The sequence below is a fragment of the Balaenoptera borealis genome, assembly GCF_965194805.1.
Source record: "Balaenoptera borealis genome assembly, chromosome: 13".
In the NCBI taxonomy this organism is placed as follows: Eukaryota; Metazoa; Chordata; class Mammalia; order Artiodactyla; family Balaenopteridae; genus Balaenoptera; species Balaenoptera borealis.
The window spans coordinates 5,132,906-5,160,062 of NC_138870.1; the positions used below are offsets into that span (position 1 = coordinate 5,132,906).

Here is a 27,157-nt window from a genome sequence, read left to right on the forward strand (position 1 = left end):
GACGGAAAATAAACATGGCAATATGAGAGAGAGTGAGAAGGAGGAAAGCCCTACTTTAATTTTAATTTTTTAAAAAAATTCTATTGAAGTATAATTATTTATAATGTTGTGTTTCTGGTGTACAGCAAAGTAATTCAGCATTATATATACATATATATACTTTTTCATATTCTTTTCCATTCTGGTTTATTACAGGATGTTGAATATAGCTCCCTGTGCTATACAGTAGGTCCTTGTTGTTTATCTATTTTATTTATAGTAGTTTGTACCTGCTAATCCCAAACTCCTAATTTATCCCTCCCCATCCCCTTTCCCCTTTGGTAACCATGTTTGTTTTCTGTGTCTCTGAGTCTGTTTCTGTTTTGTAAATAAGTTCATTTGTATCATATTTTAGATTCCACATATAAGTGATATCATATGGTTTTTGTCTTTCTTTTTCTGACTTACTTCACTTAGTATCATAATCTCTAGGTCCAACCATGTTGCTGCAAATGTCATTATTTCATTCTTGTTGATGGCTGAGTAATATTCCATTGTATATGTATACCACACTTCTTCATACATTCATCTGTCGATGGACATTTAGGTTGCTTCCATGCCTTGGCTATTGTAAATAGTGCTGCTATGAACACTGGGGTGCATGTATGTTTTCGAATTACAGTTTTCTCCAGATATATGCCCAGGAGTGGGATTGCTGGATCATATGGCAACTCTGTTTTTAACAAGAATACGCTTGGCTTTAATATCCTGTGTGAGGCGATGATGAGAAGAACGCATAAAGCACACACGTCTATGATGGTTGTCTTAAGAAAAACAACTTGCGAGGTTGTTTGAGTTGTGACCCTCTTTTTCATAGAACACCATTTTCACTTGAAAGAACAGCTGACTGACAAACTGGGTTATTCACACTTGGGTAGTTGGCAGAAAATAAAAATGAAAACTGGAGTTTCATTTAGTGCAGGGGAAGGAGGAAGTAAATTATTTTATTCACTTTGAATATCACTTTCTTCTGTTGCCTTCTAAAGTTGTGTAAAGATTTGTTTTCAGGTGTCAAGTACAAAGACACTCACCATGTTTTAAATGTCCATTGCATAATGAACATTATTTAATATTGTGGGAGATAAAAGAAAATGGCTTTCAGTGTCAAGAAGTTTATAATCTAATAGGGAAGACAGAATGCATGTATAAAACAAAAGAATACATACAACAGGAACTTCTAAATGCCCAACAGCAATTAAACACTGTAAACTTTGAGTGTTAATTATATTGATTATTCTTACTTTATGTGTTATCTAAATTAACTTTCTTCCTTATCAGGTATATCCAGTATAGTTATACCTTTTTCAGCTAATGCTAAATCCATGTGGTAAAATGTGAATCATGTTTTTAATTTATATATATATATATATATATATATATATTCTTTTACTGCTCATTTCCCTACATCTTTTTTTTTGAATTTTTGAATTTTATTTTATTTTTTTATACAGCAGATTCTTATTAGTCATGCATTTTATACACATCAGTGTATACATGTCAATCCCAATCTCCCAGTTCATCCCACCCCCCCGCCACTTTACCCCCCTTGGTGTCCATACGTTTGTTCTCTATGTCTGTGTCTCAATTTCTGCCCTGCAAACCGGTTCATCTGTACCATTTTTCTAGGTTCCACATATATGCATAATATACAATATTTGTTTTTCTCTTTCTGACTTACTTCACTGTGTATGACAGTCTCTAGATCCATCCACGTCTCAACAAATGACCCAATTTCATTCCTTTTTATGGCTGAGTAATATTCCATTGTATACATGTGCCACATCTTCTTTATCCATTCGTCTGTCGATGGGCATTTAGGTTGCTTCCATGACCTGGCTATTGTAAATAGTGCTACAATGAACACTGGGGTGCATGTGTCTTTTTGAATTATGGTTTTCTCTGGGTATATGCCCAGTAGTGGGATTGCTGGGTCATATGGTAGTTCTATTTTTAGTTTTTTAAGGAACTTCCGTACTGTTCTCCATAGTGGCTGTATCAATTTACATTCCCACCAACAGTGCAAGAGGGTTCCCTTTCCTCCACACCCTCTCCAGCATTTGTTGTTTGTAGATTTTCTGATGATGCCCATTCTAACTGGTGTGAGGTGATACCTCATTGTAGTTTTGATTTGCATTTCTCTAATAATTAGTGATGTTGATCAGCTTTTCATGTGCTTCTTGGCCATCTGTATGTCTTCTTTGGAGAAAAGTCTATATAGGTCTGCCCATTTCTGGATTGGGTTGTTTGTTTTTTTAATATTGAGCTGCATGAGCTGTTTATATATTTTGGAGATTAATCGTTTGTCCGTTGATTCGTTTGCAAATATTTTCTCCCATTCTGAGGGTTGTCTTTTGGTCTTGTTTATGGTTTCCTTTGCTGTGCAAAAGCTTTGAAGTTTCATTAGGTCCCATTTGTTTATTTTTGTTTTTATTTCCATTACTCTAGGAGGTGGATCAAAAAAGATCTTGCTGTGATTTATGTCAAAGAGTGCTCTTCCTATGTTTTCCTCTAAGGATTTTATAGTGTCTGCTCTTACATTTAGGTCTTTAATCCATTTTGAGTTTATTTTTGTGTATGGTGTTAGGGAGTGTTCTAATTTCGTTCTTTTACATGTAGCTGTCCAGTTTTCCCAGCACCACATACTGAAGAGACTGTCTTTTCTCCATTGTATACCCTTTGTCATAGATTAATTGACCATAGGTGTGTGGGTTTATCTCTGGGCTTTGTATCTAGTTCCATTGATCTGTGTTTCTGTTTTTGTGCCAGTTCCATGTTGTCTTGATTACTGTAGCTTTGTAGTATAGTCTGAGGTGAGGGAGTCTGATTCCTCCAGCTCCGTTTTTTTCCCTAAGACTGCTTTGGCTATTCAGGGTCTTTTGTGTCTCCATACAAATTTTAAGATATTTTGTTCTAGTTCTGTAAAAAATGCCATTGGTAATTTTATAGGGATTGCATTGAATCTGTAGATTGCTTTGGGTAGTATAGTCATTTTCACAATATTGATTCTTCCAATCCAAGAACATGGTATAACTCTCCATCTGCTAGTATCATCTTTAATTTCTTTCATCAGTGTCTTATAGTTTTCTGCATGCAGGTCTTTTGTCTCCCTAGGTAGGTTTATTCCTAGGCATTTTATTCTTTTTGTTGCAGTGGTAAATGGGAGTGTTTCCTTAATTTCTCTTTCAGATTTTTCATCATTAGTTTAGAGGAATGCAAGAGATTTCTGTGCATTAATTTTGTATCCTGCAACTTTACCAAATTCATTGATTAGCTCTAGTAGTTTTCTGGTGACATCTTTAGGATTCTCTATGTATAGTATCATGTCATCTGCAAACAGTGACAGTTTTACTTCTTTTCCAATTTGTATTCCTTTTATTTCTTTTTCTTCTCTGATTGCCGTGGCTAGAACTTCCAAAACGATGTTGAATAATAGTGGTGAGAGTGGACATCCTTGTCTTGTTCCTGATCTTAGAGGAAATGCTTTCAGTTTTTCACCATTGAGAATGATGTTTGCTGTGGGTTTATCGTATATGGCCTTTATTATGTTCAGTTAGGTTCCCTCTATGCCCATTTTCTGGAGAGTTTTTATCATAAACGGGTATTGAATTTTGTCAAAAGATTTTTCTGCATCTATTGCGATGATCATATGGTTTTTATTCTTCAATTTGTTAATATGGTGTATCACATTGATTGATTTGTGTATATTGAAGAATCCTTGCATCCCTGAGATAAATCCCACTTGATCATGGTGTATGATCCTTTTAATGTGTTGGATTCTGTTTGCTAGTATTTTGTTGAGGATTTTTACATCTATATTCATCAGTGATATTGGTCTGTCATTTTCTTTTTTTGTCGTGTTTTTGTCTGGTTTTGGTATCAGGGTGATGGTGGCCTCATAGAATGAGTTTGGGAGTGTTCCTTCCTCTGCAATTTTATGGAAGAGTTTGAGAAGGATGGGTGTTATCTCTTCTCTAAATGTTTGATAGAATTCACCTGTGAAGCCATCTGGTCCTGGACTTTTGTTTGTTGGAAGATTTTTAATTACAGTTTCAATCTCATTACTTGTGATTGGTCTCTTCATATTTTCTATTTCTTGCTGGTTCAGTCTTGGAAGGTTATACCTTTCTAAGAATTTGCCCATTTCTTCCAACTTGTCCATTTTATTGGCATAGAGTTGCTTGTAGTAGTCTGTTAGGATGCTTTGTATGTCTGCGGTGTATGTTGTAACTTCTCCTTTTTCATTTCTAATTTTATTGATTTGAGTCCTCTCCCTCTTTTTCTTGATGAGTCTGGCTAATGGCTATCAATTTTGTTTATCTTCTCAAAGAACCAGCTTTTAGTTTTATTGATCTTTGCTGTAGTTTTCTTTGTTTCTATTTCATTTATTTCTGCTCTGATCTTTATGATTTCTTTCCTTCTCCTAACTTTGGGCTTTGTTTGTTCTTCTTTCTCTAGTTCCTTTAGGTGTAAGGTTAGATAGTTTACTTGAGATTTTTCTTGTTTCTTGAGGTAGGCTTGTATAGCTATAAACTTCCCTCTTAGAACTGCTTTTGCTGCATCCCATAGGTTTTGGTTCGTCGTGTTTTCATTGTCATTTGTCTCTAAGTATTTTTTGATTTCCTCTTTGATTTCTTCAGTGATCGCTTGGTTATTTAGTAACGTATTGTTTAGCCTCCATGTGTTTGTGTTTTTTACGGTTTTCTTTTTCACTGTAATTCTTGGTTATTTAGTAACGTATTGTTTAGCCTCCATGTGTTTGTGTTTTTTACGGTTTTTTTTTCACTGTAATTCATTTCTAATCTCATAGCGTTGTGGTCAGAAAAGATGCTTCATATGATTTCAATTTTCTTAAATTTACTGAGGCTTGATTTGTGACCCAAGATGTGATCTAACCTGGAGAATGTTCCATGCGCACTTGAGTAGAAAGTGTAGTCTGCTGTTTTTGGATGGAATGTCCTATAAATATCAATTAAATCTATCTGGTCTATTGTGTCATTTAAAGCTTCTGTTTCCTTATTTATTTTCATTTTGGTTAATCTGTCCATTGGTGTAAGTGAGGTGTTAAAGTCCCCCACTATTATTGTGTTACTGTCAATTTCCTCTTTTATAGCTGTTAGCAGTTGCCTTATGTATTGAGGTGCTCCTATGTTGGGTGCATATATATTTATAATTGTTAAATCTTTTTGGATTGATCCCTTGATCATTATGTAGTGTCCTTCCTCGTCTCTTGTAACTTTCTTTATTTTGAAATCTATTTTATCTGATATGAGTATTGCTACTCCAGCTTTCTTTTGATTTCCATTTACATGGAATACCTTTTTCCATCCCCTTACTTCCAGTCTGTATGTGTCCCTAGGTCTGAAGTGGGTCTCTTGTAGACAGCATATATATGGGTCTTGTTTCTGTATCCATTCAGCAAGCCTGTGTCTTTTGGTTGGAGCATTTAATCCATTCACGTTTAAGGTAATTATCAATATGTATGTTCCTATGACCATTTTCTTAATTGTTTTGGGTTTGTTTTTGTAGGTGCTTTTCTCCTCTTGTGTTTCCCACTTAGAGAAGTTCCTTCAGCATTTGTTGTAGAGCTGGTTTGATGGTGCTGAATTCTCTTAGCTTTTGCTTGTCTCTAAAGCTTTTGATTTCTCCATCGAATCTGAATGAGATCCTTGCCGGGTAGAGTAATCTTGGTTGTAGGTTCTTCCCTTTCATCACTTTAAGTATATCATGCCACTCCCTTCTGGCTAGTAGAGTTTCTGCTGAGAAATCAACTGTTAACCTTATGGGAGTTCCCTTGTATGTTATTTGTCGTTTTTCCCTTGCTGCTTTCAATGATTTTTCTTTGTCTTTAATTTTTGCCAATTTGATTACTATGTGTCTCGGCATGTTTCTCCTTGGGTTTATCCTGTATGGGACTCTCTGTGCTTCCTGGACTTCGGTGGCTATTTCTTTTCCCATGTTAGGGAAGTTTTCGACTATAGTCTCCTCAAATATTTTCTCAGGTCCTTTCTCTCTCTCTTCTCCTTCTGGGATCCCTATAATGCGAATGTTGTTGCGTTTAATGTTGTCCCAGAGGTCTCTTAGGCTGTCTTCATTTGTTTTCATTCTTTTTTCTTTATTCTTTTCCGCAGCAGTGAATTCCACCATTCTGTCTTCCAGGTCACTTATCCATTCTTCTGCCTCAGTTATTCTGCTATTGATTCCTTCTAGTGTAGTTTTCATTTCAGTTATTGTATTGTTCATCTCTGTTTGTTTGTTCTTTAATTCTTCTAGGTCTTTGTTAAACGTTTCTTGAATCTTCTCGATCTTTGTCTCCATTGTTTTTCCGAGGTCCTGGATCATCTTCACTATCATTATTCTGAATTCTTTTTCTGGAAGGTTGCCTATCTCCATTTAGTTGTTTTTCTGGGGTTTTATCTTGTTCCTTCATCTGGTACATAGCCCTCTGCCTTTTCATCTTGTCTATCTTTCTGTGAATGTGGTTTTTGTTCCACAGGCTGCAGGATTGTAGTTATTCTTGCTTCTGCTGTCTGCTCTCTGGTGGATGAGGCTATCTAAGAGGCTTGTGCAAGTTTCCCGATGGGAGGGACTGGTAGTGGGTAGAGCTGGCTGTTGCTCTGGTGGGCAGAGCTCATTAAAACTTTAATCCACTTGTCTGCTGATGGTTGGGGCTGGGTTCCCTCCCTGTTGGTTGTTTGGCCTGAGGCAACCCAACACTGGAGCCTATCCGGGCTCTTTGTTGGGGCTAATGGCGGACTCTGGGAGGGCTCACGCCAAGGAGTACTCCCCAGAACTTCTGCTGCCAGTGTCCTTGTCCTCACAGTGAGACACAGCCACCCCCTGCCTGTGCAGGAGACCCTCCAACACTAGCAGGTAGGTCTGGTTCAGTCTCCCCTGGGGTCACTGCTCCTTCCCCTGGGTCCCGATGTGCACACTACTTTGTGTGTGCCCTCCAAGAGTGGAGTCTCTGTTTCCCCCAGTCCTGTCAGAGTCCTGCATTCAAATCCTGCTAACCTTCAAAGTCTGATTCTCTGGGAATTTCTCCTCCCATTGGCGAACCTCCAGGTTGGGAAGCCTGACGTGGGGCTCAGAACCTCCACTCTTCACTCCAGTGGGTGGACTTCTATGGTGTAAGTGTTCTCCAGTTTGTGAGTCACCCACCCAGCGGTTATGGGATTTGATTTTATTGTGATTGCGCCCCTCCTGCCGTCTCATTGTGGCTTCTCCTTTGTCTTTGGATGTGGGGTATCTTTTTTGGTGAGTTCCAGTGTCTTCCTGTCAATGATTGTTCAGCAGTTAGTTGTGATTCCGGTGTTCTCGCAAGAGGGAGTGAGAGCACCTCCTTCTACTCTGCCATCTTGGTTCAGGGCCTTAATTTATATATTCTTAAGGGAATGCAAACATATTTTTATTTACTCAAGACTATTAATGGCTTTAAAGAATGGAGGTGGGAAATTGACATTTGTGTAAATGAAAATTTCTCTCTTGGTTACAGGCACAAGAAGCCAGTCAACTACTCCCAGTTTGAGGACTCTGATAGTGATGGTAAGTAGAGCTTCTTATGTCTTCCTTAAAGATTTGGAAATTTATTTCCTCACAGTTTATAGGATATGTGTGTGTGTGTGTGTGTGTATGGCTAAAATATGGTTAGTACCAATTGCATATGAGGTAGGCCTGGAAAAATTATATTCTAAGCACTTAGGATACTTGTGTTGATAACTACCCTGACAAGAATTATTGGCATAAATCATAACCAAATAGGGCCAGGTAAAATGGCTTTTTAGATCTAAACTCTGTGAGGTCCATGTTTCTCACTGTGGGATTTGTGCCCTTTTATCCCTTCCCCTAAGAAGAACACACTGTCTTTCTGAGACACAAATGTGTTACAGAATATAATGTGAAATCCCCATTAATTGTACAATAAAACAAGACCTTGAAGAAAGCTCAGATATAAGCTTTACCCTATTGTGTTATATATATATATATATATATATATTTGCATATCTCTGCTATTAAGAGAATTTTGGTCAAAAAGTTTGAGAAACATTGTTAGATTACATTACACTTAAAAGTAAGTTTTGTGTTTCTTTCTTAGACCCCTGGAGTTTTCTGCAGGTCAGATATTTAGTAATTCCTCAGTTTGAAGGAATCTGTTTTTCACCTTGAGTCCAGTCTTACGTGTGTCTAAGACTTGGGAGAAAAGAACATAGGGTATAACTTCTAGCTTTTTATTATTGTCATCAATCTGTCACTAAATCATTATAAATTGCTGGTTGTATTCTGGAGACTGTGGCATGGGGGTGGGGCGAGTCACAAATTATTATATTCCTACGTGGGGAAGCATAAAAGAGACAACATGTATTAATAAATGAGAAAGTGTGTGATTCAGACTACATGCACATGAAGGTATGCATACATGTGTCATGTATGAGTTAGAATGCTAGAGCAGCAGTCTTAGCTTGAGTGTCAACAGAAGAACTACCTCACTTCTGAGGATTGGTAGGACAGAAAACTCTGGGAGAACAGAATGGGCTGGAAAAGAGCATCCATTTGCCAAAAATCATTTTCTTCCACTTGTCAATATGATAAAATTATGAAGGGAATTTTAATAATTTTTCTAATGGTTTTACAGATTTTTAATTAATTGTTCTTTTCTTTGCCACTTACATATACTAGCTTAGTTGCCTTTGCAGCTTTTTGGGGGATTAGTTTTTGATAGATTGATATTTTAAAAAATAAAGGCCACTAAAACGAAGTTGAAAAGCTTGAGTGAGAATAAAGACAAACAGTATACCAACAGTATTTTTTAAACTGTGGAAAGCAAACAATTTGCTTGTCTTTGCTTTTTTTTTTTTTAATTTGTTTATTTATTTTTGGCTGCGCTGGGTCTTTGTTGCTGCGCACAGGCTTTCTCTAGTTGCAGCGAGCTAGAGCTATTCTTCGTTGCCGTGCGCAGGCTTCTCATTGCGGTGGCTTCTCTTGTTGCGGAGCATGGGCTCTAGGCGTGCGGGCTTCAGTAGTTGTGGCATGCGGGCTCAGTAGTTGTGGCTCATGGACTCTAGAGCGCAGGCTCAGTAGTTGTGGTGCACAGGCTTAGTTGCTCCGCGGCATGTGGGATCTTCCTGGACCAGGGCTCGAACCCGAGTCCCCTGCATTGACAGGTGGATTCTCAACCACTGTGCCACCAGGGAAGCCCCAATTTGCTTATCTTTAAAACTTGAACACACATGGTAATGAATCTCAGCTACGAAGAAAGTAATTTTATTTATTTCTTCCTAAGGAAAAGCAATTTCATGTGTTCTTTTATTTTTAATTCACACATGAATAGATGATTTTGTTCCTGCAACCGCACCGTTAAATAAAAAATCCAGAACTACACAAAAGGAGTTAAAACTAGAAAAACCAGAACCTAAACTGAAGAATCTCCAGGAAAAAGACATCCCACTACAAGAGAAAACCCCTAAAAAAAGGTGAGAGGTAAGACATACAGTAAATATGACATTAGATGTGTTAGTTTAAAAGAGAGATAAATTCAAATTCTTGGTCTAAATTAGAATTTGAGCAGCATCATGGATCTTATTTTATTTAGTGCATGTAGGAGAACAGGGATGTACCATTAATCCCCTTCTGACTTTCTGAACTTCTTTAAGTTCACAAATGTATGAGGAAATATCCATTTAAGTATTAAGACAATCATAATTACCAAGTTTAGAAGGTATAACTTGCATTTACAAGACGTAGTACCTGTCTCTGAAGTCCTTAGGTCTTACAGGACTACTTTGTTAAAAATCACATTTGTAAGGGCAGTTATAAAATTTAAAACCACGTATCTATAATATATGAGATGACGGATGTTCCCTAAACTTCTGTGGTCATCATTTCATGATGCGTGTAAGTCACATCACTGTGACCCACTGTATTGTACACCTTAAACTTATACAGTGCTGGCTGTCAATTATATCTCAGTAAAACTGGAAGAAACAAATTAAACCATGTATTTTTCTACAGATAAAAAGTATTTTATCTTACTGAGTTTTGTCCAGCAGTGAGCAGGACCTATGGTTTCTAGACTAACCCTGGAGTTCCGTTAGTTTGTACCAAGAGAGAGGGTAAAATGAGGGAAGAAAGCCCCAAGAGGCCCCACACTTGCACTGCGGGGAGGAGGTGGGCAGAGGAGGGATACTGACAAATGGAACGTAGGACGTATGATGCTTTACTGCTACAATAAATGTGAGGAAAGTTAATTAACTTAGAGAGACTTAGCCCATGTCCTTCTCTTTACTTTTTTCTTTTTTGTTTTTGAGCTCCTTGTACTACCTTTAAAATATAGTTAAATAACCATTGAATGGGAGAAAATATTTGCAAATCATAGAACCCATTAGGGACTTGTATCTGGAATATATAGGGAACTCTTGCAGTCCAACAATAAAAAGAATAATGACCCAAGTTAGAAATGGGCAAAGGACTTGAATAGACATTTCTTTAAAGAATATATACAAATGGCCGATAGCACACGAAAAGATGCTCAACATGCTTAGCCATCAGGGAAATACAAATCAAAACCACAATAAGATAACATGTCACGCGCAGAGGGATGGCTGTAAGCAGAAGGACAGACAGTAGCAGGTGTTGAGGAGGATGTGGAGAAGTGGAAACCCTCCCACATTGCTGCTGCGAATACAAAACGGTGCAGCCACGTTGGACAACAGAGTAGCACTTCCTCGAAATAAACAGTTATTATATGACCCAGCCTAGGTATATACCCAAGAGAAATAAAAATCTATGCCCACACAAAAACCTGTACATGAATATTTATAGGAGCATTGTTCATAATAGCCAAAAAATGGAAGTAATCCAAATGTTTATCAACTAATGACTGGATAAGTGAAATGTGATATATCCATACAGTGGAATATTATTCAGCAATAAACAGAAATGAAGTACAGGGAGGGGGAAGGGTAAGCTGGGACAAAGTGAGAGAGTGGCGTGGACATATATACACTACCAAACGTAAAATAGATAGCTACTGGGAAGCAGCCGCATAGCACAGGGAGATCAGCTCGGTGCTTTGTGACCACCTAGAGGGGTGGGATAGGGAGGGTGGGAGGGAGGGAGATGCGGGAGGGAAGAGATATGGGAACATATGTATATGTATAACTGATTCACTTTGTTATAGAGCAGAAACTAACACACCATTGTAAAGTAAAGCAATTATACTCCAATAAAGATGTTTAAAAAAAAAAAAAAAAGAAGTACTGATGTATGCTACAACATGGATGAACCTTGAAAACATTGTAGGGAGCCAAAGAAGCCTGGCACAAAAGGCCACATATTATATGGTTCCAGTAATACGAAATGTCTGGAATAGACAAGTCCATAGAAACAGAAAGTAGATTAGTGGTTGCCAGATGCTGGGGAGGGGGAAACGGGGACTGACTGCTAGTGGGTATGAGGTTTCTTTTTGGGTTGATGAAAGTGTTCTGAAATTACATGGTGGTGATGGTTTCACAGCTCTCTGAATATACTAAAAACTGCTGAATTGTATGCTTCAAAAGGGTGGATTTTATACTGTGCGACTTATATCTCAATAAAATTGTTATTTTAAAAAATAAATCCTTCAAGGTGCGTCTCAGTATTACCTCCTTTACGTAGCCTTTTCTTACCTTCAAACCTTTTCAAACCTTTCTTTGCTTTCTCTTCCTCTTAAACACTATAGCACTCTTGACCACCTTGAACAGGAGACGTGATAATCTGTTTATATAGGGTAATTATTATGGGACTTGTTTTCCTACCTCCTCATTAACTACAGACTTTTTGAGGGCACTTTTAATATCCTGTCTAGTGCAATGCCTCACAGAGTAAGTACTAGTTGAAATATTTGTCAAAGTCCAGATTGGGCGGAACAGATGTAAAAAAAAAAAAAGTAATTTCAATTTAATAAAAGAGCTATAACAGCTGTCTAAAGAGGTGTGGGTGAGGTCAAGGAAGATTTCTAAGTGGAAGTGATGTTTGAGCCACGTCCATTCTCATTTGGGCAGGTGCTTCCCACTTGGACGGAGCTGGTGGTGAGGAAGAGACATCACAATGAAATGGACATTGTCACGTGATGCTCTTATTTCAAATCTGTTCTGCTGGGTCCAACATGACACTTAACATTTCAGGAGGCTTAACGTTAAGGAGCAATTATGATCATGATTATTGTTGAAGAACATCTTTCTGAGGTTGGAAAGAAACTCTTAGTCACTGAGGAAAATCTCAGATTTTTGTTGAGATTGATAGTTTACAAACTCATTATTATTTGTGTGTCTTATTTTAGAATGCCTTTAGATGATAAGCTCTACCAGAGAGACCTAGAAGTCGCACTGGCTTTATCAGTGAAGGAACTTCCAACCGTCACCATTGATGTGGAGGAGTCTCAAGATAAAAGTAACTTTATTTTCGATAATTATCTTTAAAACCTTCTTATTGCTTTTGTAATCATTTCGTTGGATGAGCCTTTACAGAGGGAAGAATGTAGTTCTAAAACTTTGGACTAAAAAAGGAGCAATTTGCAGAGGGTGCCGTTGGATTCAGCTGTTCATTCAGTTGCATAAATCTCATCCACACATAAATACCTCTCTGCCTAACACTCAGGTTCAAGTGGAGGACGTGGCCTGTGACCCTGCACGTCCAAAGTTCATCTTTATATGCAGTGAAAATTTAATTTCATGATCAAATACACTGACCTGTACATCCGAACAATCCACCTTCTTCCTCTCCAAATTCAGATTAGTTAAACATAATCTAATGGTGGTAATTTTTATTATTTACAGAGGCTAAAGGTACTAATTTGGTTAGCAAGCTCAGTAGACTTGATAGATTTATGACTGCTGGCTTTATCTGTGGATTTTTCTCTGTGGATTTTTCTGGCAATTGGTCAGCAGATGGCAATATTGATATTCTGGAGAAGCAGAAATCATTATTCCCGGAAAAGACATTCAAATTGCTCAGTTGCTTTTTGGATTAAACTGCTTTGGCCTAACTTCTTTTATCTTGGAGGATATTTTTAGCCCATTTGCTTATTTAGGGGTATAGATGTTTAAGTCAGTAGTGCCTCCTGTTTGAAAATAAGTGAGATAGTGTTGATTAGGGGGCCCTTTTAGTAATCAGGAGTCAAAGAAACTGAAAAAGAGAATTGTCATGTATCTAAATCCGAGAAAATGAAAATCTCTTTCCTGTAAAAGATCGTGACATTGTATAGCGAGGTTTCCTTGTACCACTTCTCCGAGAGTAATAGTACCAATCATCATGTCTTAAAGTTCTCTTAAAATACTCTAGATCATTTTAAAGTTGTGATAATGATTGAAGAGTCTTTACATTAGTAAAAGCACAGATCTGCCTACACAGAAATGATAGTTAATGTTTGTCCACTGTTTCCTTTGTGCTGGGCACCACAATAAGCAATTTCCACATTCAGTCAACATTTAATTCCCCACAATAGCCTCATTTAATCCCCACACTGTTTTTTTTTGGTTTTTGGTTTTTGGTTTTTTTTTGGCTGCATTGGGTCTTCGTTGCTGTGCACGGGCTTTCTCTAGTTGCAGCGCGCGGGGGCTGCTCTTCCTTGCAGTGCACGGGCTTCTCACTGCAGTGGCTTCTCTTGTTGCGGAGCACGGGTTCTAGGCACACGGGCTTCAGTAGTTGTGGCGCACGGGCTCAGTAGTTGTGGCTCGCGGGCTCTAGAGCACAGGCTCAGTAGCTGTGGTGCACGGGCTTCGTTGCTCCACGGCATGTGGGATCTTCCCAGACCAGGGCTCGAACTCATGTCCCCTGCATTGGCAGGTGGATTCTCAATCACTGCGCCACCAGGGAAGCCCCCCAGACTGTTTTTATCTCCACATTATAGATGAGGAAATTAAGTCTTGTAGAGGATAAGCAACTTTCCCCTGGTATATTGCCGATTTAAGAGCCTGAATTTGAACTTAAGTCTGATTAAAGTTTGTGTGATTTCAGAGCCAAAACTTCTAACCATATGTTAGCCTCGCCAAGTAAAGTCACTGTGCTAGTTGGAGCCTGGATCAGCAGTCCCCAACCTTTTTGGTACCAGGGACCGGTTTTGTGGAAAGCAGTTTTTCCACGGTGGGGAAGGGGGGAGAATGGTTCAGGCAGTAATGCGAGCGAGCGATGGGCAGGGATAGGGAGCAGCTGTAAATACAGATGAAGCTTCGCTCACTCGCCGCTCCCCTCCTGCTGTGCGGCCCACTTCCTAACAGGCTGCGGAGCGGTACCAGTCCCCGGCCCAGGGGTTGGGGACCCCTGGTCTGGATCATTTATCTGTATCTAAATGGTATTAGATTTTAGCCCTTATCTTCCTATTTCTAGACATTGGTTGATTAGGGTGCTTTCTTCTTCCTTATATTTAGACATTGACAAACATGGCAATAGTGAAACAGAAGCAATGAGTAAGTCTCCTCATATCTCCAATTGCAGTGTAGCCAGTGATTATTTAGGTAAGTTTTTGATATTAATAATATTTTTTCCATCGACATTTTCTAACTCTTATTTAAATTCCTGAAACTGTAACTAGAACCAAGGTCTTCACATTTGTGAAGGTTCTCTTCACCCCTTCTCCTTTGTTTCTTTCTGTTTTAGTTTTCCTCTCTTTTAACTGCAGACCCAGTTTCTTCCCTGGTGGCGGGTCACGACTACCCATGGCTTCTAGTTGACATCAGTTGAACACTGAAGAAAGGGGCTCTATCTTCCCAGCTCCAGTTTGAAAATTCTTGGGGAAAGACTCTTTCAGTGTGGGCCTTGGACTTTTGCTTAACTCGGACTGTTGCCAGGAGACTGATGTATTATGACTGACCCAGATTGGGCTGTGTGGTCTGTTACTAGAAGCACAGGAAGGACAAAGCTGGGCAAATAAAAAGAGCAGGTGTCATAGAAGTCTACTCCACAGTTCTTTAAATGTGACCTGGCACAAAAAGTTTCGTTGATTTTTTTTATCCTGAAGATCTGGATAAGATCACTGAGGAGGAGGATTCCCAGGGTTCTCAGCGGAGAAGAAAAGCGGCATCCCAAGCCGTGGTCCAGCAGAGGAAGATTCTTTTGGAAAACAGTGACGGCGACGGTGCTGATGATTCCGAACCAGACTTTGCAACTGGTAGGTTATGTCCTAACTCAAAATTAACCCTATGGAGAGTCAGTAGAAAGTTCTTGGAGACCGTTAACGTATGCAAAGCACTGCTAAACGTTTGGTGTGTGCAAACTTGAGGAATACACAGGACAGTTCAATTCAGCTATGGCATTTGGGGGAAAAGCTTTATCTGGAGGTGACCTTTAAGCCGTGCCTTGAAAAATGAGTAGCATTTAGGGGTGAAATAGCACTTCTGACTGATAGAAGGGCATAAACAAGAGAACAGGCAAGTGCACATACAAGAGCTCAGTGACGCTGGACGTGTCTCAAAAAATTAAAAATAGAACCACCTCATGATCCAGCAGTTCCACTCCTGAGTATTTATCCAAAGAAAACAAAAACACTAATTAGAAAAGATATCTGCACCCCCATGTTCATTGCAGCATTATTCACAATAGCCAAGATGTGAAAGCAACCTAAGTGCCCGTCAGTAGATGAAGGGATAAAGAGGATGTGGTATATGCGTGTGTCCACACACACACACACAGTGACTGTTACTCAGCCATAGAAAACATGCCATTTGCAGCAATATGGGTGGACCTAGAGATTGTCATACTGAGTGAAGTAAGTCAGACAGAGGAAGACAAAAACTGTATGATTTCACTTATATGTGGAATCTAAAAAACAAAACAAATGATCAAACAACAAAACAGAAACAGTTACAGATACAGAGAACAAACAGGTGGTTGCCTGAGGGGAGGAGGGTGAGGAGAGGAAAGAAATGGTTGAGGGAGATTAAGAGGGACAGACTTCCAGTTGCAAATTAAATGAGTCATGGAATGTACAGTGTGAGGAATATACTCAATAATTATGTAATATCTTTGTGTAGTGACAGATGGTAACTAGCTTATTGTGGTGATCATTTTGAAATGTATAGAAATATCAAATCACCATGTTGTGTACCAGGAGCTAACACAGTGTTTTAGGTCAATTATACTTCACAAACAAACAACAAATTCATGGAAAAAGAGATCAGGTTTGTGGTTACCAGAGGCAGGTGTTGGGGGAGGGGGGATGGGATGGAGGCAGTCAGTAAGTACACAGGTGCAGCTGTAAGATAAATAAGCCCTAGGGCTATAACATACAACAGGACGAAGATGATGAACACAGCTGTGTGTTACATATGAAAGTTAAGAGAGTAAATCCTAAGAGTTCTCATCACAAGAAAAACAATTTTTTCGATTTCTTTAATCTTGTGTCTGCGAGATGATGGAGGTTCACCAAACTTCTTGTGACAGTCACTTCATGATGTACGTAAGTCACATCACTGTGCTGTACACCTTAAACTTACACAGTGCTGCATGTCAGTTATATCTCAATACAACTGGAAGAAACAAAAGAAAAAGACGTGGAAACACACACACAGAGTTCAGTGAGGTTTGCAGGGAAGGGAGAATGTGGTGGAGGTTGAAGAGGCCGCCTGGCACCGGATCGTGAAGGGTCTCAAGCCTGCTTTACCTTAAATGGAAGGACAAACATGTTCCCCAATACGCTCAGTGTACTTCAAGGAGCAATACTACCAGTTTATTTTCATCTGCCCTAAGCCAAGAATGACTCACCCTCCCATCCCCTCAGAGCTGGTTGTTTATTATACTTGAATGTGCTGCTGGATTCATTTCAGACAACCTGAGTTATCTGGGACAGGGTCCCTTCTTTAAGTGACATTTCAGAGTTTTCCTCCTGCGCTAGCTCACGCTAGATGAGAAGAGAAAGGAACTTCTGTGACCTTCAGTGGGAAAAGAAAAATGAAAATGGAGAGAATCAAGGCTTTTCTTAAGGACATCTAAAGATACCCCAAATCCATAACCTGAGTGTCTGGGCCTTCCAGATTTCCCAGTATGAGGTGCTGATGACTTGGGATTCTGGGAGCCCCATCTCCCCACCTCCAGTTTATTTAAATAGCATTATAGCCCGCCCCTACAGTTTATCCCCTCAAGCCAAGAAAAGAGCACGTGAGATACCGTAACTGTTGGGGTTATAGGAAGCTGTATCCTCCTAGATTCTATAGTCTGAAATTTTGGAGAAACTTCTCCACTGCTTGCCCTCCCTGAACCTAGATCCTCTTGGGAGTCCAGAAATAATTACTTGATTTTGCAAGGTACTATTTATAGCGGCCTTCATGTGATCTGCTGGCCTTATATGGTGAATTCTGTATAACACGGTAACTATTATGTGAATACATGGGTTGATTATCTGTTTTTAAAATTTTATTTGTGTGGGAAGAATGATAGAATAAGGACATCACAATTTGAAGATTGTAATGACATTGTTGATTTAGGCAAACATCATCAATAGAAGGCTGACGAGGATCTTTACAACGGAGAATTCAGGCCGGCGTCAGCTGAACCAACCAGGAGTGGGGCAGCCATACATTCTGTGCTTTCTGATATGACTGACATAATATGGAGAACAGAGCATCACCTATGATGTGTATTCTTGCCCAAAAAAGTAATAATGTGAGCCTGATTCTAATTGAGCCTTGAGAAAATTCCAGCTCACAGGAAATGCAAGAGTAAGTTAAATGACACCATAAGGAAGAAAACAGACCAATCCAGAATGTAGGACATTCCATAGGACAACTGACCTGGTTGCTTCAACATGTCAAAGGCATGGGGGAAAAAGGGATGGGATATTGCTCTATATTAAAAGTGATTAAATGGGCTGGATAGAAGATGATTCCAAGAAACTGTTGTTGATATCGTTAGATATGATAATGACATGTTTTTTATAAGTCTGTGTTTTTTAGAGATGCATTCTAAAGTATGTAGAAATGTAATAATGCAGTGTCTTGGGTTTATTTTTATATACTCTGAGAAGGAAAGGGAAGAGAAGATAGATGAAACAAATGTTGCCAAATATTGATGATTGTTGAATCTGGGTGGTAGTTTATTATTATCTACTGTTATGTATGTTTGAAAATTTTCATATATATATATTTTTTTACATAAAATATATTATTCCATATAGATAGGTAGATATTATATATGGTGGGTATGACAGTGGTTATCTCTGAGTGAGGAGATTAGGGAGTGGGCTTTCTTCTTCCTTAATACTTTTTTGGTATGGTTGGCATTTTCTACAGTAAGCATGTACTGCATTTGTAATGATGTATAAAGAAGTGTAAAAAGGTTTTTTATGAATATAGGGCTAATCCTTATTTACACTTAATTTTCAGAGTTTAGTATTTCCAGGACATGATTTTCTGATCCTCTCTTCCCCCGAAAAATAGAAGAATCATTGCTTAACTCTCGAGTATTCTCTATGCTTTTTTCCAGAAGCTGTAGCTACTTAACACATTCCATCACTGGCTTGTATCATCCCATGCAGAATAGAAAGGAGTTTGTGGGAAATCAGAGGTGTGTCCCAGGTGAAATCATACACAGGATTGTCAGTTAAGATGGTTATGGTACGGTCAGTCTCTTCTCAATTCCCAGTGGGTTTCTGTTCTGGTGTGTTGAAGTTGGTGTGATTAAGGAAAGGCATACGGTTATTATTACCATCAAGGTTATCGTTTTGGAAGAGCAGCAATGTTATAATAATAATAATGTTATAATAATAACATTATTATTATTATTACCATATTATTACCATCAAGGTTATCGTTTTGGAAGAGCAGCAATGTTATACCCAACCATTCTTCTCAAAGGTTGCTGAGTTAAACTGGTAAAATCAGAAGTAAGGATTACTGATGGGAAATTAATGATAATAGCAATAGCAAGCCTTGCTCCTCTGTTCGCTATATGCCAGATGTTATTCTTTACCTATATTAACTCACTTAATCTGCACAACAACCCTGTGATGCAGGTTTTAGGGTTCTCCCTATTTTATACAGGAAACTGAGGCACGGTGAAGTTAGGGACCTGTCTCAGGTCACACGACATGTCAATGGAGGGGCCAGGATCCAGACCCAGGCACCATGCATTGTTTTGCCCCTGGAAACAGCATAGCACAAAGGGGCACAAGAATCTGGTGCAGAAGATGAAATTGAGGCACTAGAAGCCTCACCATTTTTTTTTTTTTTTTTTTTTTTGGCACGCCAAGCGGCGTACGGGATCTTAGATCTTAGTTCCCCAACCAGGGATTGAACTCCCTGCAGTGGAAGCGTGGAGTCCTAACCACTGGACTGCCAGGGAAGTCCGAGAAGCCTCACTTTTTAGAACTTTTTAGAGATGAGGTATGTAATCTTCTGTTTCAGGTGAGGATTCTGAGGACGATTCTGATTTTAGTGAGAGTGAAGATGATGAAAGTTTCACTGTGAGAAAAAGTAAAGTTAAAGAAATTAAAAAGAAAGAAGTGAAAGGGAAGTCTCCAGTTGAAAAGAAAGAGAAGAAAGCCAAATCGAAACGGGATAATGTGGGTAAGAGCAGTCCCCCATACGTCACTTCATACTGGATATGCTTGCTTACTTAACGTGCTTCTCTCACCTTTGCCTTTAGTCTCCTTAACCTTTTGCCAGCGTTCTTTTCTTGTTAAGATCCGTGGAAGAGAGCAGGCTGGGGTGGGGAAGGCAGACGGGCAGATAGGGACACTGATCCCCCCCACACCCTTCCAGCACGGACTGTTTGTCCCCCTTCATGCTGGGCCTCCCTCTGAGTAGCTGCTGTCACCTGCATTTCACAGCGACAAAACTGAGGCTCCGAGAGGTTAAATCGTTTGTTGGAATTCTTATAGCTGATAAGTGAGGGGCTAGAATTTGCACCCAGGCTTGTCCATTCAGAGCGTAAATCTGTCCATTAGACCACATTTTCTCCACGCGATTAAATGGGGAAGTTGGCGTGATTCTCATTTTCTGCTGTTGCACGTGACTCAGTCTTTGAGTTGAGAACCCTTTTGTCATGTGTTTAGGGCCCTGTGGTTTCTTCAGAATGAATTCAGTTAGGAGAAACCAGTTTTACAATAAAACTTTTGGAATTTGTGACGACTTGAATGTGGAATATTTGTTTCTTGTGTAAAAGACGTTAGGATATTTTTGAGTTCATAATATGCAATAGATTATTGTAAAATATAACTTCCTTTAACCTGCTTTGTTTTACTTATTGATAGATATTTTTGGGTCTTAGTTGTTTAATATATGTATTGTTTGAAACTAAACTTTCCATTATTCAGACCCCATTCATTAAGGGTGGGCGTTGCTCTCACCTTAAATAACATGGTGCTGAGTACTGGTGCTGAGTACTTACTAAGAAATGAGAACTAAGTACTGATTGAGTCGTATTCCTCCCACCACTGTATTCTCAATTAGCCAGGTTTTAATTGGTGTTTTTTTTTTTGCAATTGGCAAATTCATCTGGTTTCGAGAAATTAGATTTTAAATGTAGGGGTTTTTAGAGATAAAGCTGTGTATTAGTTTCCAATTGCTGCTGTAAAAAATTACCACAAATTTAGTGGCTTAAATCAACACAAATTTATTACTTTACCGTTCTGCAGGTAATAGGTTCAAAATTTTCCTCACTCGGCTAAAATCAAGCTGCTGGCAGAGCTCTGTTCCTCTGTGGAAGTTCAAGGGGAGAAGAACCCCCTTTCCTGTCTTTTCTAGCTTCTAGAGGCCACCCGCTCTCTGACGGGTGGTCCACTTCTCCCTTCAGAGCCATCACATAACTCTCTCGTTCTCCTGCTTCTCACTTTCACTTATAAGCACCCTTGTGAGTACACTGGGGCCATCGGATATTCAGGATAATCTCCCCATCTCCAGATCCTTAATTTAGTCACACCTGCTAAGTCCCTTTGCTGTGTAAGGTAACATGTGCACATTCTGGGAATTAGGAGACAGGTCTCTTTAAGGGACTGCCTACCACAAACTGATATGAAAAAGTCATTGACAATAGGAAAAAAACCTAACATGAATATATTTCATATTTTCTTCAGATGTTTGTTTATGCTTTCTCACCAAAACATTCTAAAAACTAAAGATAAAATTTCAGTGTCCAGGTTGGAGTTTGCCACTTAATGTCTTCCATATACCCTGGAGCAAGTTGCTTCCCGAGAAAATTTCCTATGTAATATTAGAAGTAAAGTTTAACAGCTAAATAATGAGATTAAGAATTTGGAAAGATGGATTATATTTCTAGTCCCACTAATAATGTACTGATAACCTCTAAGCATCTCTGACCTGGCAGGTGTTATAATCTTTCCCTGAATAGAGAAAATTTCAAGAGCTGTGGTGTCCAATATGGTAGCCATTAGCCAAAGTAGCTCTATCACATTTAAATTAATTAAAATTAGATAAAATTTAAAAGTCAGTTCCTTGGTTTTGCTAACCACATTTCAAGTGCTCACTAACTGTATGTGGCTTGTGGCTACCGTATTGGACAGCACGAAATACAGAACGTTCCCACCACGGCAGAAAAGTCTGTGGGACGGGGCTGACCTAGAGAATGTAGATGTTAACGTTAAGAACAGCGTATAGTGAAAATGTTCATATGCACCTGCGCTTAGATGCCACTTAGGTGTCTCGAAGCAAGCATTATCTGAAAGTGAATTTGTATTCTGCTTCTCCCTCCATCAAAAACAAACAAACAAAAAACCCAAACCCACTCCCATTCTGTGTTCATTCTCTGGGTAAATGGTGCCATCAGATGGTGTGTTCCTGACAGGAACTTGCCAATCATGATTATTCCCTCATCTCCAGCATGCCTCCCCCTTCTAATTACTAAAAGCCATCCACTCTGCTGTTTTCCCCCCTTTCTCCCCCTTAGTTCATGCCCTGATCCCCTCTCACCTGGGTTACCATAGAGCCATCTAGGTGGTCTGCTTTTACACTGCCCTCGACAAGATGCTTCTAGATGTAGGTTCCCCGCCCCGTGACCACCTCTAGAGTCTGTCATCTCTCTCACCACGTTGCACTGTACGCATCTCTGTACTTTTCTGCCCTTTCTACTAGAGTCTAGTGACTGGACCGTAAATTCCTAGAGCCTAATAAAATGTCTCACTGACATATTCCGACGAGACACTATTGTGTGATGATTACAAGTGTGGACTCTGGACTCAGACACTTACTAGCTCTCAAACTACAGGCAGATTGTTTAACCTCTCTGTCTCCTTAACTGACAGTAGGGTAGTCACCTCTGTATCGGAGTTGCTCTAAGGGTTAGATGTAATGTATATGATACGCTTGCCATACTGCCCAGCATGTAAAGCTCATAAAACATGGCTATTCTTGGACTCTCAATAAATGTTGATTAATGAGTTTTTCAAATTTATGATTCTGCTTCTTTAGTTCTTATAAGCTTATGTAACTTGATAATTTTCACACATACGTGCTAGACTTTATCTTCCTCTGTGACCCCTTTTTTATGTATATTTTTCAAATAAGTGACTTCAGTAGATTCTGCTCCTGTTGCTGTCAAGTCGGAATCTTGGCCCTCACCGAAAAAGGTTTCTCCTTCTTCAGAGGCCACTAGGAAGCCGTTACAAATACGAAGTCCTCCAGCTGAAAGCAAGAGACCTAAGTGGGTCCCACCAGGTATGGTATCTTTATTTACTGCTCAAGGGCAGGGGCTTGGAAAATTACCACTAGTAGAATTTTTTTTTCTTAGTTGTAAATGTTACATATGAGTACTTCCTCATATTATTTTTTAAAATTTAAATTGTTTTTGGCTGTGTTGGGTCTTTGTTGCTGCGCATGGGCTTTCTCTAGTTGCGGCGAGCAGGGGCTACTCTTCGTTGTGGTGCGCAGGCTTCTCATCATGGTGGCTTCTCTTGTTGCAGAGCGTGGGCTCTAGGCATGTAGGCTTCAGTAGTTGCAGCACGCAGGCTCAGTAGTTGTGGCTCGCGGGCTCTAGAGCGCAGGCTCTGTAGTTGTGGCACATGGGCTTGGTTGCTCCGCAGCATGTGGGATTTTCCCGGACCAGGGCTCGAACCCGTGTCCCCTGCGTTGGCAGGCAGATTCTTAACCACTGCGCCACCAGGAAAGTCCCGGAAGAGTAGTTATTGAAATAATGAAGCTCTGTCAGTTCAAGGATAATCCTTAGTCTATTTCTTCTGAGAATAATTAGTGATTCCACAACAAAAGAAGTTTAAAATTATTGATATGTCTGTAGAAATTTGAAGGTAGCATAAGCAAAAAGATTAAAAAGAAATAATGGATTGATGGGTAAAGAGTCACGTCATAAAGCACAAAGTGCTTATAAATTCATTGTGGGGAAGGGCCGAGCAGGTGACAGAGGCGAGGGAATTGGGCCTGGGGAGGAAGCGTGAGCAAGCGGGCGTTGCCACCCTCAAGAGCGCGTGCCCTCTGGAAGGAAGCCGCCGTTCTTCGGCTCCACCCGGTTGTTAACATGCAGGATTATGGGCCTCGTATTTCCACGTCTGAGTTTTTCAAGAGAAGCCAGAAATACAGATTTTAGTGTGAAATCTCCTAGATCTTAAAAGTGGACTTTTTAAAACACCATGTGGACCGAACAGTATATCTGAGAGCAGGATTTGACCCTCAGGTTGCCAGCTAGCCTCCTGTCTTATACGAATGTGAGAAGACCAGCAAGATTCCAATGGGAAAATGAGCCAAGGACATAACATACCACTGCCCCCAAGAAGTACAACTAGAAACCAATATGAAAAGAATTGCAGCCTCACTGGTAATCAAGGAAATGTAAATTAAAGTAATGAAATACTGTTTTATACCTCTCAAACTAGAAAATAATAAAGCTGTATCAACCAGTGCACTCTGGGTTGTGGGGTAGCAGGTATAATTATTTATTATAAATTTATAATCCCTTTACAGGACAGCTTGACAGGAGCCATAAAAATAAATAGATCTTTTGACTTAGGAACTAATCTTGGGAACTTATCCTTAAAAAGAATTCGAAAGAAGGAAAAGTAGTAAGTGGTCAGTAGTGATTTTTTTATAGCTATTTATAGAAAAGTGGTGAAAAACTAGAAACAACCGAGAAGTGTGTTGTAGGCATTTGATCAACATGTGGCAAGTGTGTGCAATTAAGAATGATAAATCAGATGCCTGGAAACATGGAAGTGTTCGTAAAACCTTTGTATGAAAAAAGTATACACACTTGTACTTACTACGGCTAAAATCATGATCAGCTACGAACATACATGTGGATAAATTCTGAAATTTAATACTCGTTGGAAATGATTGCTGTATTAGAGTGGTAGCATAAATGAAACTAGTATAAATAAAGAAAAATGGTATTTGTCATATTTGAAGTTACGTGATATTTGAAAAAATAGATTCTGTAAGGAGTACTTGTGAAAGTTGCAGAATTTTGTAAAAATGCATTAGATTTTGCTACTACTTTAGAAATTATAATGCCATTCATTTTTTTATGTCTTTACAATCAGTGTTCTTTGCTCCCAACTTTCCTATTTAGCTTTCACATTTAAAGTTTTCGTGTCATTACCTTGGCCTCTAAGGATGTTTGAAAATATGCAATGCTATATATTTTCTGCTCTTTAGTACTTCCCGTTCTTTTGATCTAATATGTAACTTGATAGAAGCTGCATAACAGAGCAACGCTTAACTCCTTTTTTGGCCTCTTCTGTTTTATAAACTGACCTTTGTTACGAGATTTCTGACGTTCTCAGCATCAGGTGATCTGTCTTCTTGCAGCGGTGTCCGGAAGCAGCAGCCGTAGCCCACTGGCAGGAGTGTCTGTGAAGTCTCCAACTCAGAGTCTCCGCCTTGGCTTGTCCCGATTAGCACGAGTTAAACCTTTGCACCCAAATGCTGCTAGTAGCTGAGTGTAGTGGCAAGAAAATGTTTGATTAAGAAGATCTCACTTTCATAAGCATGTTTATATTTGTGTTTATATTTGAGGAGGGTATTGTAATATAAATGAATCCTTTAACGTTGTATAAATGATCTCTACCTGTTCTGTGATTGTTCTCTGAAAAGCTATCTGAGACTTCAGTAAGAGGTTTGTTTATAAGAATTATCTTGGAATGTCATTCCCTTCTGAAGAGCATATTCTCTTTCCCTTATATGTATATAATAGGTCATTGTCATTACGTGGCCGTCAATTTGACACGGAGGATGTCCCCGTTACATGTTGTTCTTTCCTAGTAACATGCCCGATGCTTCTTTCTGGCTTTGTCTGGTTTACGGCACCTGAAATTTAACTGTGCGGAGTTTATCTGGCAAAAGGAAAATTCCCATTTCTCCCAGGAGACATTTCTGAAATCTTATAAGTTACTTAACCTGCATTGTCAGTTTTGTTGCAATGATGTTTCATATTTTAGCCAAATGTTTTTATATTAAGAATTCAGAATAATTTTCCATATTAAAACAGTTGCTATGCTAGAGCGTATGTCTCCTACTTCGAAGTAGATGGTTAGATAGCAAATAGAATTTTGTGACATTTTATGAAGCCCTCATTGTCAAAACCTTTAATAAAAGTGAAAAAGTTGTGATATGCACTTTTCCTTGATACTAATGCATCCATCTGTCTCTGTCTACATTTCATGATAAAATGAGTGCTTTGCAAAAAAATGTTAGCCTTTTTGTTGTAAATATAAAGCGGAAAAGCTGTTTCTTAAAGTCGTCACTTTTACATTAAGCCCGTGCTTTCGAGGGTGGCTGTCAAGTACCTGTCACCCCTGTTGTATTAGATAGTACAGCCCTTTAGGAAGCTCAGGCCCTAATCCACTGAGTAGAAATAGCGATAGATATTTTATATTTACAGTGAGAACTTCAACCAAACCAAATTTCAATTTTTAATAAAAATTCTTTGAATCATGTTAACCATTAAAAAATATATAATACTTAGCTCAGTTCTTCTTGGTTAAGGAAATATCTATGTTAATGTGAAGATAAGTATTTAGAATTATGATTAAAGTGAGCATTTGCCTACTGCTATTATATATATTTTTTTCTTATCGAGTGTATATTTTCTACTCTCTTACACCCCCTCACCTACCCCGCCCCACCCCCTCTTGGAAACGTGTTTGCCAGGGACACGGTATTGAGGTACTCTGTACGCTGCAGTTTAACAAACATTTATTAAGAGCCTACCCTGTGTTAGTACTAATATCATTAATTAATCTGGACCAGCTTGATGAACGTGTTTTCTCTATGCTATTGATATTAGTAGTTTCCACTGAAAATTACCTTAAAGTGTGTCAAAACTGGCCTTGCAGAAAGCACTCATGACCTTTCTGTTGCCAAACCCAGGGTACACTTTCTCACCTTATCTTATAGACCCTATTCATTATACCCTGCTTAGTACATTTTATTTCTGGGCCCGTAAGACACCATTCTTTTGTACTTTTCTCCCCGCCTCCCTGCCTACTCTTCATTGTTTGTGGCTTGCTAATCTTTTGTGTCACCTACACCCACAGCTCTCACTACCATACCATATTCTGTGAGATTCCATTCTTTTCCCCCTGGGCCTTTTTTCTTTCAAAGTTTGGGCAACTTCAAGTTCCAAGGTCCCCAGTGTGACAGTGACGGCCAAGTCAGGATCTTCAGCCCAGACCTTGCTCTTGACACAGACCACTTGATCATTTGACGTAAGTCATCACTGAATCAATAACGTCTCCCCCTCCCCAGGTGTTTTCCCTCCTATATTTTCTGTTAGTAAATAGCATCACCGTCAGTCAACTGAGGTGCCTCAGGCACTTGAACCCTTCACATCCGGTCAGCAAGCTCTGGTCCATTTCCTGCGTTTCTCAAAACTGCTCTCTCCTTCCACTTGATGCCTTTACTCTGACTACTAACGGGCGTCCTTGCCTTGACTGGTAACCTACTCAGGCCTACCCATTCAAGCCACTCTAGCCAGAGGGAGTTTTCTAAAATAAAATCTGAGCCCGAACACCCCTCTGCTTAAAATCCACACACATACCCCTTAGCCTGTTTAGTTCACAAGCTATTTCTAATCAGGCTGGCCCCTGTCCGCTTCTTCAACCTTGTCCCATGCTGCCCACGTTCACCTTTGACCCCCTGCCACACCACACTGGGTGCTAGTACCCGTGGCTCCAGGTCTTCAGATGGTTCTT

General features: G+C 39.4%; 1 protein-coding gene across 10 annotated transcripts in view; it reads left to right on the forward strand.

Annotated features, from left to right (window-relative positions):
• RAD51AP1 (RAD51 associated protein 1) overlaps positions 1 to 27,157 on the forward strand; it is an 86,137-nt gene that overhangs the window by 839 nt on the left and 58,141 nt on the right. For 6 of the 10 annotated variants that reach the window (XR_014233244.1, XR_014233245.1, XM_082349963.1 and 3 more), the window contains exons 2-8: positions 7,532 to 7,581; positions 9,365 to 9,506; positions 12,353 to 12,462; positions 14,439 to 14,525; positions 15,029 to 15,178; positions 19,407 to 19,568; positions 22,524 to 22,673. Coding sequence is in view for 7 of the 10 variants with exons in the window: in XM_082349963.1 (XP_082206089.1) it covers positions 7,532 to 7,581; positions 9,365 to 9,506; positions 12,353 to 12,462; positions 14,439 to 14,525; positions 15,029 to 15,178; positions 19,407 to 19,568; positions 22,524 to 22,673 (851 nt within the window). In the remaining 3 variants the exon portion in view is untranslated. Of the gene's footprint in view, positions 1 to 7,531; positions 7,582 to 9,364; positions 9,507 to 12,352; positions 12,463 to 14,438; positions 14,526 to 15,028; positions 15,179 to 19,406; positions 19,569 to 22,523; positions 22,674 to 23,643; positions 23,785 to 24,731; positions 25,574 to 27,157 lie in introns of those variants that run through there. The other 4 variants (XR_014233246.1, XM_082349969.1, XM_082349964.1 and 1 more) reach the window with 4 other exon arrangements.